This window comes from Oreochromis aureus, linkage group 15 (assembly GCF_013358895.1).
Source record: "Oreochromis aureus strain Israel breed Guangdong linkage group 15, ZZ_aureus, whole genome shotgun sequence".
NCBI classification, from domain to species: domain Eukaryota; kingdom Metazoa; phylum Chordata; class Actinopteri; order Cichliformes; family Cichlidae; genus Oreochromis; species Oreochromis aureus.
The window spans coordinates 20,562,152-20,575,276 of record NC_052956.1 but is presented as its reverse complement, the minus strand read 5'-3'; the positions used below and the strand labels follow the sequence as shown (position 1 = coordinate 20,575,276).

The window sequence follows — 13,125 nt, the reverse complement described above, 5'->3', positions numbered from 1 at the left end:
CTGTCTGTCCCCTCTGTGAGTGCAGAACAAGCGCTCACAAAGCAGCAGCTCGGGGATGACGTCACACACATGGGTCCTCTGTAGGCCTAGGAAAACCCGGACATTTTTATCAATCTAGAAAATCCCCCCGGACGCCCCGGACAGAACGTGAAAAGTGGACAAGTCCGGGGAAAAGAGGACGGTTGGTCACCCTAACCAAACACATTCTATAATGATAAATTATTTGAATGAATAAACCTTTAAAGTCGAAATAAGTTCTTGATGATTTTGAGGGTTAGTAATGTTTTTGAGTGTAAAGTAAACAATAACAATAATAAAATAAACAGGTGCTTCTATTGTGTTGGTTGATCAGTTTAGTGATTTCATACAATATAAAATATCTCTCTTCAATAAAGAAAGACGTTAAACAAATGGGTTAAAAGACATATACACTTAAATTACATATTACATTTAATGAAAGGAATACTGACAAGTGAATGTCATAGAGTCGATGTGAACAGGACACAAATGCAGGAAAAACAGAGCAAAGAGAGTTATTTTATTTGGCTAAACAGGAGGACTAAAGGAAAGCTAACTAACTAACTAAAACAGGAAAAAAAGAAAAGACAGGGCTAAACATGATTACAGAGGATACAAGCACATAGATGAGACCGAGGGAACACGAGGGAACTAGAAGCACAAGAAGAAATTCTCAAAATAGGCACCAACACTGAATAAACGCCAAGAATTCAAGAAAATTAAATGCTGGAATGAGGAAGTAAAGCACTCAAATAATACAACAAAAACTAAAGCTCAGCATTACTAGAATGACAGATTCAAAACTCAAATGCAACACAAAGCCCTTGGACCGTGACTTTGAATGCTGTGGGTCATGTAGCAGTCCAGCTGCCAGGAATGCCAGTGTTTGATGTAATGGTTGTATATTTTCTATCTAGCCAGCCTTCTTTTGGAGCATCTGCTACAGCTCATAACTTACGTAAAGTAGTCCAGGCACCAATTATATTTTCATTAAAAAAGTAGACATATATTTATCTATGGGTTTAAAAAAAACAGCTAATTAGCATGTTGCTACCATGCTGCTCCATGTGAAATTGAGAAAAAGGATTTTCCATTATATACAAGTCCTTTTGTGAGCTGCTTGTGCTATGTGATTGGAAAGTTGACAGTAGAGTAGAGGTTGTCGGGATCAGCAGTGGCTGCAGCAGAAGACAAAGGAGCCTTCACGGTGCAGTAGGTCGCATCATTGTCATCATCACCCCAAATCTGGGGAACAAAAGGAAACCTGTGTGACACATAATAATATCTTCCTCTGCTCATGCTCTGCCAGTTTCAGTAGCTTCTGCATGATCTCACTGACAGACAAATGAACCAAGTAAACACACAGCAGCCACTGACATCCGTGGCAAAACAACCAGAGGTCTGGTTGAAGTCTTTATTCAAACTCTGGCTTAGTGTCGTCTACAAAATATGGTAATACAAGTTAGAGAAAGGAAAAGTACCTATCTCCCCATGATTCAACAAGATTTTATAACCATCTGCGAACTAAGCAGACCAGCTGTTGGACTTTTGGGAGACAAATATTGTCCCATTTCTGTCAGATATAGGAAAGCTGCTCAATAGTCCTATTTTCTGTTTTTATCACGTGCCAATTGTTTTCAGCTTCTACTCCAGTGCCACGCTGTTGTAATGCAGCATGCGGCTTAGTGTTGTTGCTGAAATATGCAAGGTCCTCCCTGAAAGAGACAGCTGTGGATGGCTCAGTAAACTGTGTTCACAGACAGTGATTTCTGGAACTATTTCTGAGCACATGCAGTGGTTTCCATGATTCAGTCATGCTTCTGTTTAATGCAGTGCTGCCTAAAGATCACGGACATCCGATATTGTCCTTTGTGCACAGAGATTTCTTCAGATTCTTCACAATCTTTTGATGATATTATGTATTGTAGATGGTGAGATATTTCTTTTTCCACACTACCATCTTACTGGCCTGTTGCAGATTAACCGTGTTAGTTCCAAAAAGTTTGTCCTGCTTTCTTGATGCATGTTCAATCTGGGTACGCAAGGAAATCCCAGAAAGTTGATTCTGTTCATAGTGTTTTCAGTTGGAGAAACAACACATATGGATCAATATTTAAGGCTTGACACAGAGCGAACCCCATCCCCACAGATGCTATGTCCAGATGAACAGAATCAACCTTCTGGTCTTTTATTTCAGTTCCATTTACTGTAAAATTTCTCAGTTTAAACATTTGATATTTTTTTTTGTTTTGTTTTATGAATAAAATATAACTTTATTTAGTTTTTAATCTGTATTTATTTATTGATTTATTTATTGCAGCATCATTTTTTGATATTGGGGTTGCACTACAACATTAGTTTTCCAGTGAACAGCTAGATGTAGAACACGTCAGTAGAGGGAAGCAAAGGACAAAAAACAAAATCAAAAACAACCTTAAGGCAAACAGGCCTCCTGTCATCACTTCTACATATAAGTTTAATTTCATAACTATGACACTACAGAACATATCAAAAAAAAAAAGAAGAAGAAGAAGAAGAAAAACACCTGACCCTGGTGTTACCGATGGCGTTCTTGGTGTAGCTGACGGTGGCGTACGAAACTTCAGGATCCGCCTACACAGTCAAGACGAGAACGTCCTGACTCCTCAGTAATATGTGACACTGTGTCATGTGACAACAGCAACTCTTCAAACATTCAACCCTTTAAAGTCTTTACCTCGTATCCGTGTCATGGTATATCTCATAAATGATGTCTCAAAATGTTTGTTTGTTTTTAACTCTGACTAAATATTTTGCATTTCATGGTCTGTTGCACTGTTCTACAGCTACATTGTCTAACTTCTTTATCTGTTGTATGCTTTCTTAGTCGGTCTTATGCATTTCTAACTTAATTGGAGATTATGTATCGGAATTTCAGGAGCAGGACCACGCCTCCAAACACGCTCCTTCCGGTTGTTTACGTGCCCCACCCTCCCTCCTTGTTCTCAATTCTTTAACTTCTTCACTCCTATTTAGTACATGAGGATCTGCAAGGACGCCAGTCACCTTTGAGGCCTTCCCCAAACCCCATCTCAATTAATGTCCAAGCATTCATTTTTACCTACTAAAATGCTCTCAAACTTAAAATGAGGACGTGGGCCCAGCTAGTGAATTAGAGAAGAAGAAGAAGTGGTTTTAACTCTGGGTGTAGTGTGTAATCTCACTGAGTCTCTGCAGGGTTTAAACTCAGCCCCTGAAAAACAGACATAATCCGGTTACATCAGGTGGTAAACTGTGTCTGTGAAGGCAGTTTAGTTCTTGTTAACACCCCTCAGAGATGATCGGATTTGTTGTTTATTTAATGTCAGTTGAAGAAACATTTAATTATTTATAGTAAAACTCACAGCATCTTCATCCATCTGTGTCTACAGATGTAAGCGTGTGGGGAAATATGGAAGTGGAAGCCTTTAGCTAAGCATTCATAGGTGCAGACATAACCAATCAGCTCAGGTCTCATGTGAATGGATGATCCCGAAGTATTTGTAGTAAAATAAGATTAGAGTATTTTTGATCTTTAACTGTGACTCTGTTGTTTCTCTCAGTGTTTTGGTCAGTTCGTCCTCACTCCTCACATCATGACTGGAGCCAAACAGAAGATGGTAGTGATGCACCCGCTGCCCAGAGTCAATGAAATCAGGTGAGAAACGCTCAGTTAAATATCTGACAACAATATCAGTTCCAGCTGTGTTGTTTAAATGTTGCTTGAGCCCTTAAATGGACTTCAAAAATGTCATGTTTTGTGTAAAATGTCTCATTTCAGTATGATTTCTTTTAACTAACTTTGAAATTTAAAGTGGACAGAACTGTTTCTACTGTAGCTGTTGTGACATGTTTTACTGTATCAACCTTTAAACCTGTTAATAAAAACCGTCATTATTTAAAAGCTGGCTGTTCTCCTCACACTGATTCTCCATAGATGCCTTTGTTATTGTTCTGTTGTCAGGTCGGTTTTGTGCTGTGAAAAGTTCCCATTGAAATGTTGCGTGTGCCACGGTTCTAGTAAATCTGTGAGTCGATCACTTGGTCTGCTTAAAAAAAAATCATAATTTTCTTGAGCTGAAGTCTTTTGAGATTGCTGAATGTGATTTGAACGTTGATCATCTATCAGGAAATTGATCCACACACTTAAATTTGAACTGAATTTTATTTATAGTCCATTTTAAACCCACCTTAGATTATTTGCTATTGTCTTGATTAAGTGGACTAATCTGTTTCTTTGTTATTTCTCTCTCAGTGTGGAGGTGGACACAGACCCGAGGGCGGCATATTTCCGTCAGGCGGAGAATGGCATGTACATCCGAATGGCCCTGCTGGCCACCGTACTGGGCCGATAACTCAGTGTGCTGCTTCTTTGTCCTACAAACTGTCAGAGAAACAAAAATGTTAGACACAGTATCTTTTCTGAAATCTATACATTTCTCATTTCCTGCCCCGAGGGGTGCAAGTAGGTTTAAATACTAGATTTAATACGGAGTCAAAGTTTATAAAATGCTGCTGTAACACAGAACTTTTTTTTCTCCAGTCACACAAATGTTTACTTGTTTTCTTTCCTGCTGTATTTCAAGATTCCTTTATTTTTACATGTCTTAAAACCATTAACATAATTAACATATAGAACCAGAATCTGTCTTGTTTGAAATGGTTAAGAGATGATCAGTGTTTGTGCATCGATGAGCCAAATCGAGGAGCAAAGAGAAGAAACAGGAAGTGGTTGTTACTGTCAATATATAGTTTTTATATATATTTTTGGTATCCGAGTAAAATTTGCAGGTGCTGCATCTGATTAATGATGTTTAAAGGGACCAATGAGGATGTCAAAGGGGATAAATCCTGAATGTGCACATTTTTACATTTAGACCAATTTACTGGACCAGCTTCATCAGATGTTTGTTTGGGTTGGCACAGTGCTCTGAAAACCAGCGATGGTGGTTCACAGCTCGAGGTTTTTCAAAAGAAAATTTCAAAATACAGAGAAAAAAATATTTTTACCACATCTAACAATCCGATTGTTTGCTTGTTTTTCAAGAACAAAAGCAAAACTTAGTGTCTCTAATATATTTCTAGTTTATCTGAAAACTTTCATCATTCCAGCTCTACATGGGTATAACGGTACGATACGACTTACTGCACATGTTTGTATCATGATTTCAGTCTGTTTCAGAGTTGTGACACCTTTGTTGTATGAAATGTTTGTTTCCTGTTCCCCTTTTTTGTTTTCAAATGTGTTGCATTAGCTGAAAGTGGGAACGCACAAACATCCTCAGAGCACAGTCTTTGATGATTTTGGGGTAATCTCCGTAACTGTCAGTAATTTCTTACACTGCTAGTGTTGACATAAACTTTTTTTTTTTTTTTTTTTTTTTTAATCAAAATCCAAACGGATGTTTGTAAAGTGTTGAACGACTTCTGTGTCATGTGGAGAAATAAATAATAAAAAAGGACGTTTTTCTTTGTGGTTGATTTCATTTACAGTTTTTTCTGATTGCTTAAGCACATTTTTTGTAACTATTGGCTATTTTTGCAAAACTCTACACACAAATAAGAAAACCTGTCACCCAACTATCAAAACATTGTAGTTCCCTTGCAAAAGCGAACACAGCTAGATTAACTCTTCACACCTTCGTAAAAATGGTGTTTTCGTATCAAACAGTACACACAAGCCATCATCTACTAAGCACACAATGCACCAACTGCACACTGATGGTATGAATACAAAACACATCTGGCTTTTGCTTTCTCTGTGCACAAGGTAGGCCATGTTAGTTTGGGGTCATACTTTTGTCATAGGTCCGTAAACATAGACGGATCCAAACTTCAAGTACTGGTGTTTATTCACACACATCAAAACAAACAGAAGTGTTTATTTCCAAGTCAAAACGAAATAGTAATTTCACTGAGGAAAAAAAAGAAATCAGTCTACATCGTGTCGTCTCTCTGGATCTGGCCACAAAATTTCGTCTACATCACATGCAATGTCCTCTAGTCGACAGCACTGGGGAAAATATCTTCTGGAATTTTACATCTATGGTATTGTTGTGTTTCTCATTAGCATGGCAGTGCTACAAATCTTTGTGCAAAGTGACTGTACTAACTGATTCTCATTTCAAAATGTCCTTATGATGCTTGCTACAGTGTAGCGGCTCGAGTTAGGCTGAACCCGTTGGCCAGCTTCCCTCAGGGTCACTCCATGGTTGATTACATGGTCCACTATTGTAGCTCTGATGTCATCAGCAATTCTATTTCTTACTCTTCTTACCATTCCTCTTCCCCCTCCTTGTCCTCCTCTCCCCCCTCCTCGTCCTCCTCTTGCTCCTCCTTGTCCTTGTCGTCCTCTTCATCCTACTTCTTCACCTCCACGTCCTCTTCCTCGGCCTCCTCTACTTCTCACTCTTTCTGCTCCCTCCATTGTACTCCACACACAGAGCTTACCTGTATTATAGTGCTTAGACTGATTGCAAAGTGAACTAATTATCTAAAAAAGTTTTCACATGTGACAGTGTGCCAGACAGTTGGCAAAATAGTGTAAATAATGGCCATAAATGTGTATAGTTTTGCTAGGAGTGTGTTGAAAATTTGGAAATTGAGTGTAAAGCAGTGAGTTGTGTTTACAGTTCTGCAAAAAGAGTGCTGTGCAGTGGATTGTAGCTACAAAGTTTGCAAAGTCTGTGTTACAAAACGGCAAACTGAGTGCAAAGCAGTGTTTGTGCTTTTAGTTTTGCAAACTCAGTGAGTGGTTTTGCTATAAGTATTAATAGTTTTAGATATTGTGCTATAAGAATCAAAGTTAGGGTTTAAGCATTCAGAAAAAACTGTAATACCCACAATAAATTATTTATATACACTGAGGACTAGTTGAGGTTGAGGATAAACACATATGAAAACAATGAGGGCAAAGCGAGAAATAACAAAAAGAAAAGTATGACTGATGTGAGATATGAAAGAAAAGTAAACTTCAAAGTAAAACAGGAAAAAATAAATGAGAACTAAAATTAGAGCCAGGACTTGCATTAAACATGATAAAAAAAAAAAAAGAGGTTAAAGGATGTAGATGAGACAGAGGAAACCCTGAGGGACCTAAAAACAGAAAGAAATAGACACCAACTCCTAATAAATAAAAAGACTTCAAAGACTGAACAACTGGAACAGTAAAGTAATTTAAACGGACCCCAAAACTGTAGAACTGAAATAATACATATGAAAAAAAAATAGCTCAGTATTACTCCAGAACTCAAATACAAACCCTTGGACAGTGACACTGGATGCTGTGAATCATTCAGTAGGCCAGCTGCCATGGTAGCTGGGATAGGCTCCAGCCCCCCCAGTGACCCTGATAAAGATAAGCAGAAGAGAATGGATGAATGGACAATGTTGATGTGGTGGAGGAGGTACAAAACCTGCGAAATCTCTGGACGGAGAGATTTCGCAGGTCTTTCCTCCCCACTGCTGTCAGACTCTACAATAAAGACTTTTGCAGCTGATCAAACACACAAACCCACACATGTGCAATAAGACTGCTATACGTGCAATTCTTCTTCTGACGAAGTTGTGTTTTTGTATTTTCCTACTCAGTTGTATATAGTATTTGTATTTCTATTTTATTCTATTGTATATATTATTCTATTCTATTTTATTCTATTGTATATAGTATTTTATTTTATTTTATTGTATTTTATTGCATTCCAGTGTTTTCTAATTTCTGCTACATAACTTTGCACTTTTGCTGTAACAAAACAAATTTCCCACCTGTGGGACTAATAAAGGCCATCTTATCTTATTATCTTATCATTACTTAGTTAAATTAATGCATTTAAATTAAACTGAACAGCAAGTGTAACCAGGGTTTAAATTAAATTTCAACCTCCACATGTCTTCTGCTGCACTAACCAGGACCAATTTTATTTTTTGATAACTTACAAAAATGTTTGCAGAAAAGTTTTTTTTCCTGTGAAATATCATAAAATATAAACATATAACTATATCAGTAATATCTATGCAAGGCTTTTGGTTTGTTTGCATTTAGATATTCACACTTGGATCACATTATGGAAACACACTGGTCTGACTTCATTAAGAAAATTAAGAAAAAGTTTCTATTTACATTTATTTACATAGTTTTAATGGAGGATATAAAGACATGATTCTGGATTTGAAACCAAATATTTGTTATAATTATGGTATCTATCTAATCATTTACGTTAATTAGCATGTTGCTACCAATCTGCTGTATGCAAACACAAAACAAAAGTCTTTAACTTAAATGCAAGTCCTTTTTGTCAACTTGAACTATGTGAGTGGAAAAGTGACAGCAGAGGAGAGGCTGCTGGGATCAGCAGTGGCTGATCAGAGTGACGAGTGAGAAGAGGAATGAGCCTTCACAGTGCTGTAGGTCACTGCATCACCTTCATCATCACCCCGAACCTGGAAAACAAAAGTGACATAACACTGTGACCCTGCAGTGGATAAGCAGTTTGATGGAAGAACTGTAAGAACACATCCTTCTATTTTCAGTGTCTCAGTTTCAAAGACAGTGATGTGGATCACCTCCAAAACATGATGTATTCTTTCTTTGCCCATGCTAAAGTCGTCCATCAAGTCTTTTGTACTCACATGTTTGCTGCAGCTCAGTTAACTTTAACATGTAAGTTTAAATCGGAATAACAGTTTGGAGAAATTGCACATTAATATGTTTTTTAAAATGTTCGTTTTCATTATTATCCAGCGCCTTGACAGATATACTGTTGTCTTTTATTCAAATAGTTCTCTGCTCGAAGGAAGTGAATATGTAATTGGTTCTGTTGGTCTTTCTTTCTAGTCCATGATGGTCGATACCAATGACAGCTTGAGCTGATTTAATTTGGATGTAGATCGGGTCAGAGTCACACCAAATGTGCATTACATGACTTCACAATGACACACAAAGATTCATACACTACACCATGTTAACAATGCTGACAAATGATTATGAAAACAATGCAGATGTCATACTGAGGTCATCAGGCAGACGTTAGCATGGTTTAAGAGCTGATGTATAGCCCATGCCATTTGGAATATAAATACATAAATAAATAAATAATACACAAAGACAAAACCTTACCTGAACTTTATTGTTGGTCTTGGTGTAGCTGATGGTAGCGTAGGAAACTTCAGGATCCACCTATACAGTGAAGACAAGAAGATACAGACACATTAACATGATGACATGAGAAATACTTTACACTTTTGTGTAACTAATACTATTATTATAATTATAATAATAATAATAATAATAAGAATTATTATTATTATTATTATTATAGTAGAAGGTGATCGCATGGGGTATGAAATATTTTTGTTTTTTGTGGCAGCAGAGCTGAATCAGTCTGCTACAGAAGATCCTCCACTTCCCCAAAAGTTGATTCTGTTCATCTGGACGTAGCGTTTTCAGTGGGAGAAACGTTAATGATCAAGGAACTGACCTCCCAGCCCATTGTTCCTTCAGTGATGCTGGTTTCAGTCATTATGCAAATGTACTGTTTATAAGATTGGAGAAACCTGCAGTCAGCTGAGACTGAAGAAGTCACTTGGATGAGTGACGAAACGTTACCTGGATGATTGAGCATACATCAAGACATCCTCCAATTCCTGTTAAATAAGGGAGGTCAGTGTGACTGTAATGAGCAACAATTTGTTCAATGGCCAGATGTGGATGCCCAGATACTTGTACCTCCTCCACCACATCAACATTGTCCATTCATCCATTCTCTTCTGCTTATCTTTATCAGGGTCACTGGGGGGGCTGGAGCCTATCCCAGCTACCATGGGGCGAGAGGTGAGGTACACCCTGTATGCCCAGCCCTGTCACAGGGCAAACAGAGAGAGACAGACAACCATACTGTCCCAGAATAAACACTGGTTATATAACCATCATCTTCCTTCTGAAGTCATTCGCCATCTATCTGGTCTTATTCACATTCAGAAGCAGACCACTCCTCAAAATCACTACCATCAGAGTCTCAGTGTGTCATGCATTTACATTTAGACAACACATTAAAGAATAGGTGGTTGTAACTCTGCTCTGGGTGTAGTGTGTGATCTCACTGAGTCCTGACTGGTTTGAGGAGCAGACCGAGTCTCTGCAGGGTTTAAACTCAGTCCCTGAAAAACAGACATAATCTGGTTACATCAGGTGGTAAACTGTGTCTGTGAAGGCAGTTTAGTTCTTGTTAACACCGCTCAGAGATGATCGGATTTGTTGTTTATTTAATGCCAATTGTAAAAACATTAATTATTTATGTTAAAACTCACAGCATCTTCATCCATCTGTGTTTTATTTCCTGTAAAGACACAAACAGTCAACTGTAACATTCATTTTGAAACTCAGACAAGTTTTATCTGTAAATGTTCTCACCTCTAGTTCTCTTCCATCTGATGAAAACCACAACTATTATCAAGAGTGAGACCAAACCCACAGCTGGAATGATGAACCACTGGACACCTGGCAAAAGGAGAAAAACAAAAACCTCTGAAGCATTTTCTAGTTTAAAATATGCAAAATATAACTATAGTGGGCTGCTGTGTTTACGCAGTTGGGATAATGTTATATGAAGAGGAAAATACGAACACACATAATCAGCGACATTCAACTTCATTCACATTATGTGAACCAAAGTCAGTGTATTTCTATTTAAAGATAAAGAAAATCCCATTAACAGGGACGTTTGAGTTTGTGTGATTTTACTGACAGACAGTGATTAAATGAATAAATCTATCTCCACCCACAGCCATGATATTCAGAGACAGATATTTATGTTTAATATTTATGTTTAATACAAAAGTGAAAACATCTTAAATCTAAAAAAGTTTCCATCTTATGTTTCCTGTAGGATACATGTCTGACTGTCACTCAGCTAAATGTACATAAATGTAATGAAACAACTGGAATAAAAATATAAAAATTAAAACAGAAACATAAAAGTCAAATATACATTACAGTATATTTTACTTTTTATTTGCAGATACATGGTTGAGTTACCATGTTGTGAATCTCCTGACGGTTTGTTGTTTGCTGTCGTGCTTTCATTTTCCACAGTTTTTGTTGTTGTATCATCTGAAATTAGAAGTTGAAAAAAAAGAGAGAGAGAATGTATTTTTCATGTGCTGTAAATCATATTAAAAGGCCACTTTGAACTGAAAAATAAATAAATATTTTTGGTCAACTTAGTTTTAGTAACATCACCTGATTTTAGAAGCGTCTTAATTGTTGTGGTTGTTTCAGTTTTTCTGGCTGGTTTCTTTGTTGTTTTTGTGTCACCTGAATAAATGAAATAACACAACATAAAACTTTTCCATGTTTTTCATCTGTTGTAAATTCAAGCTTTAGCTGATTTTAGTCGTATTAAATAGTTGATCATGATCTCACCTGTTTCCTCACCTGAGGTCTGACGGCTGAAGGTAAACAGCTGCACTTTTCCTGTTTTAGTATCAGTCACTTCAAACTTCAGTATTTTATGACGTGATGAGTTAAAGTAATGATGCTCCAGAAAAGACAGAGTGGTGGAGCAGTCAGTCTGTGAAGTCACTATTTGTTTGTTCTCTTTTTCCACAGCTTGACCTTTAAGCAGCCACTTCACTGTGTGATGACACTGTTCATATGTCACCACAGAGCAGCTTAACGTCACCTTATCAGTGTCCTTATGTTCAGTCACTGGTGAACATAATGTAATAATGTGAAGCACAAAAAGTGCAATTAGGACAGATATATTAATCATTTTGCCTGATTATTATTATTTTATTATTATAACTATGATTAATGTTTTTGTTCCAAGAAGAGTTTGAGCTAAAACTATTTTGATGTAAATACTCACAGGTAATAACAGAGAGATCAACCAAAGACTGATGAACCAGAGTGTGTTTAGATGGTGTTTCCTCGACTTTGTATTGTTGACAGTAATAAAAACCAACATCGTCAACTGTGAGCTTCTTTATAAGCAGAGAACAGTTCGCTGTAACACTCAGTCTGTCTGATTTAGTTTCGGCTTCTTCACCAATCTGTCCAAGTGTGATCAGCTCTACTGTTTCTTTGTTTCTTGAAGCAAAGATCCACGTAGTACCATCGCAGTTATTCTGCTCATCTATCACATTTAGACAAAGCAGAGTGACGTCACCTCCAACTTTCATAAACATGGATGTTTCATTTACAGATACTGTTGAGAAGATTGAAGAGAAATATGAAAATAAATTAGAATACAGCAGTTTTTACAATCAGAGTGAAGATCATTTTAGACACAAGTTTATAAACAGAGCATGCTCAGCTGTCTTATTTACTGTAAAGGTTATTGACTGTAACAATATTGACAATATTTAGTTTTCTTGGTTTTAAAATGTTTCCTGTATTCTTACCTGCAATCTGAATCATCAGCATCAGACATAAAAACATTTGAATCCATCTGAATTCATCCATCGTGCTTCTCTGTCTCACTTCTTTCTTGTTCTCAATCTCGACTGTCACAGTCTCTGAGCTGATGACTCTTTAAGACTGTTTGTACTTCCTGTTATTTGTCAGACGTCACATCCTCACCACAACTTTGTTGATGTTCATGTTCTTTCTCTTTTTGTTGTTCAAATTTCATAGAGGGTCCATCAGCTTCAATCTCTCAATGTCTTATAAATAAAAATTCTAAAGAGAAATGATAAGAAGATTCAGCAGGTGCACATTGTGTCCATTTGTGTCAATGACGTGTTTGACACCATGAAAATAAAAAGATGACTGAGGACGATGAATGTGTGAAGATTGTTAGTAAAGATAAATGTTTCCATCCTCTTTCTTTTAACAGAGCTTGTTAGAAAACAGACAGCACATAAGAACAAACAGTTGAAGCATCAAACTCCTACATGCAGGCTGATGTCTAAGAGATGAAGATATCCAACTGCAGCTATAGAAAATACAGCAGATAAGATATTTTAGTGGACTGAGACCCTCCTCTTCCTCATTGTTAACATGAAGTCATTTCTTTCTGAGAGCTGAAGAGGAAGTGTTTCTGTGAGAATGTGAGAACTGCAGCAGCAGCAGAGCTCTGGATGTTTGACTCT

The 13,125-nt window shown here is 37.2% G+C and overlaps 1 protein-coding gene across 5 annotated transcripts; it reads right to left on the bottom strand.

Annotated features, from left to right (window-relative positions):
- Positions 1-7,844: 7,844 nt before the first annotated feature.
- On the bottom strand, positions 7,845-12,533 carry LOC120433103. 5 transcript variants are annotated; one of them, XR_005608319.1, is made up of 10 exons: positions 12,436-12,524; positions 11,901-12,251; positions 11,456-11,740; positions 10,445-10,531; positions 10,342-10,370; positions 10,135-10,191; positions 9,761-9,891; positions 9,641-9,678; positions 9,152-9,211; positions 8,417-8,475 (listed from the first exon to the last, which is right to left on the bottom strand). XR_005608319.1 is itself a non-coding variant. In XM_039598678.1 (8 exons), exons 1-8 carry the CDS (start codon positions 12,494-12,496, stop codon positions 8,398-8,400), a joined length of 1,008 nt encoding a protein of 335 aa, XP_039454612.1. In that variant the 5' UTR covers positions 12,497-12,524; the 3' UTR covers positions 7,845-8,397. The 5 variants fall into 5 exon arrangements, 3 of the variants coding, with proteins under 3 accessions (XP_039454612.1, XP_039454611.1, XP_039454610.1); XR_005608318.1 differs by having other exon boundaries at positions 8,427-8,475; positions 9,641-9,891; XM_039598678.1 differs by lacking the exons at positions 9,641-9,678; positions 9,761-9,891 and having other exon boundaries at positions 7,845-8,475.
- Between the last annotated feature and the right edge of the window lie 592 nt (positions 12,534-13,125).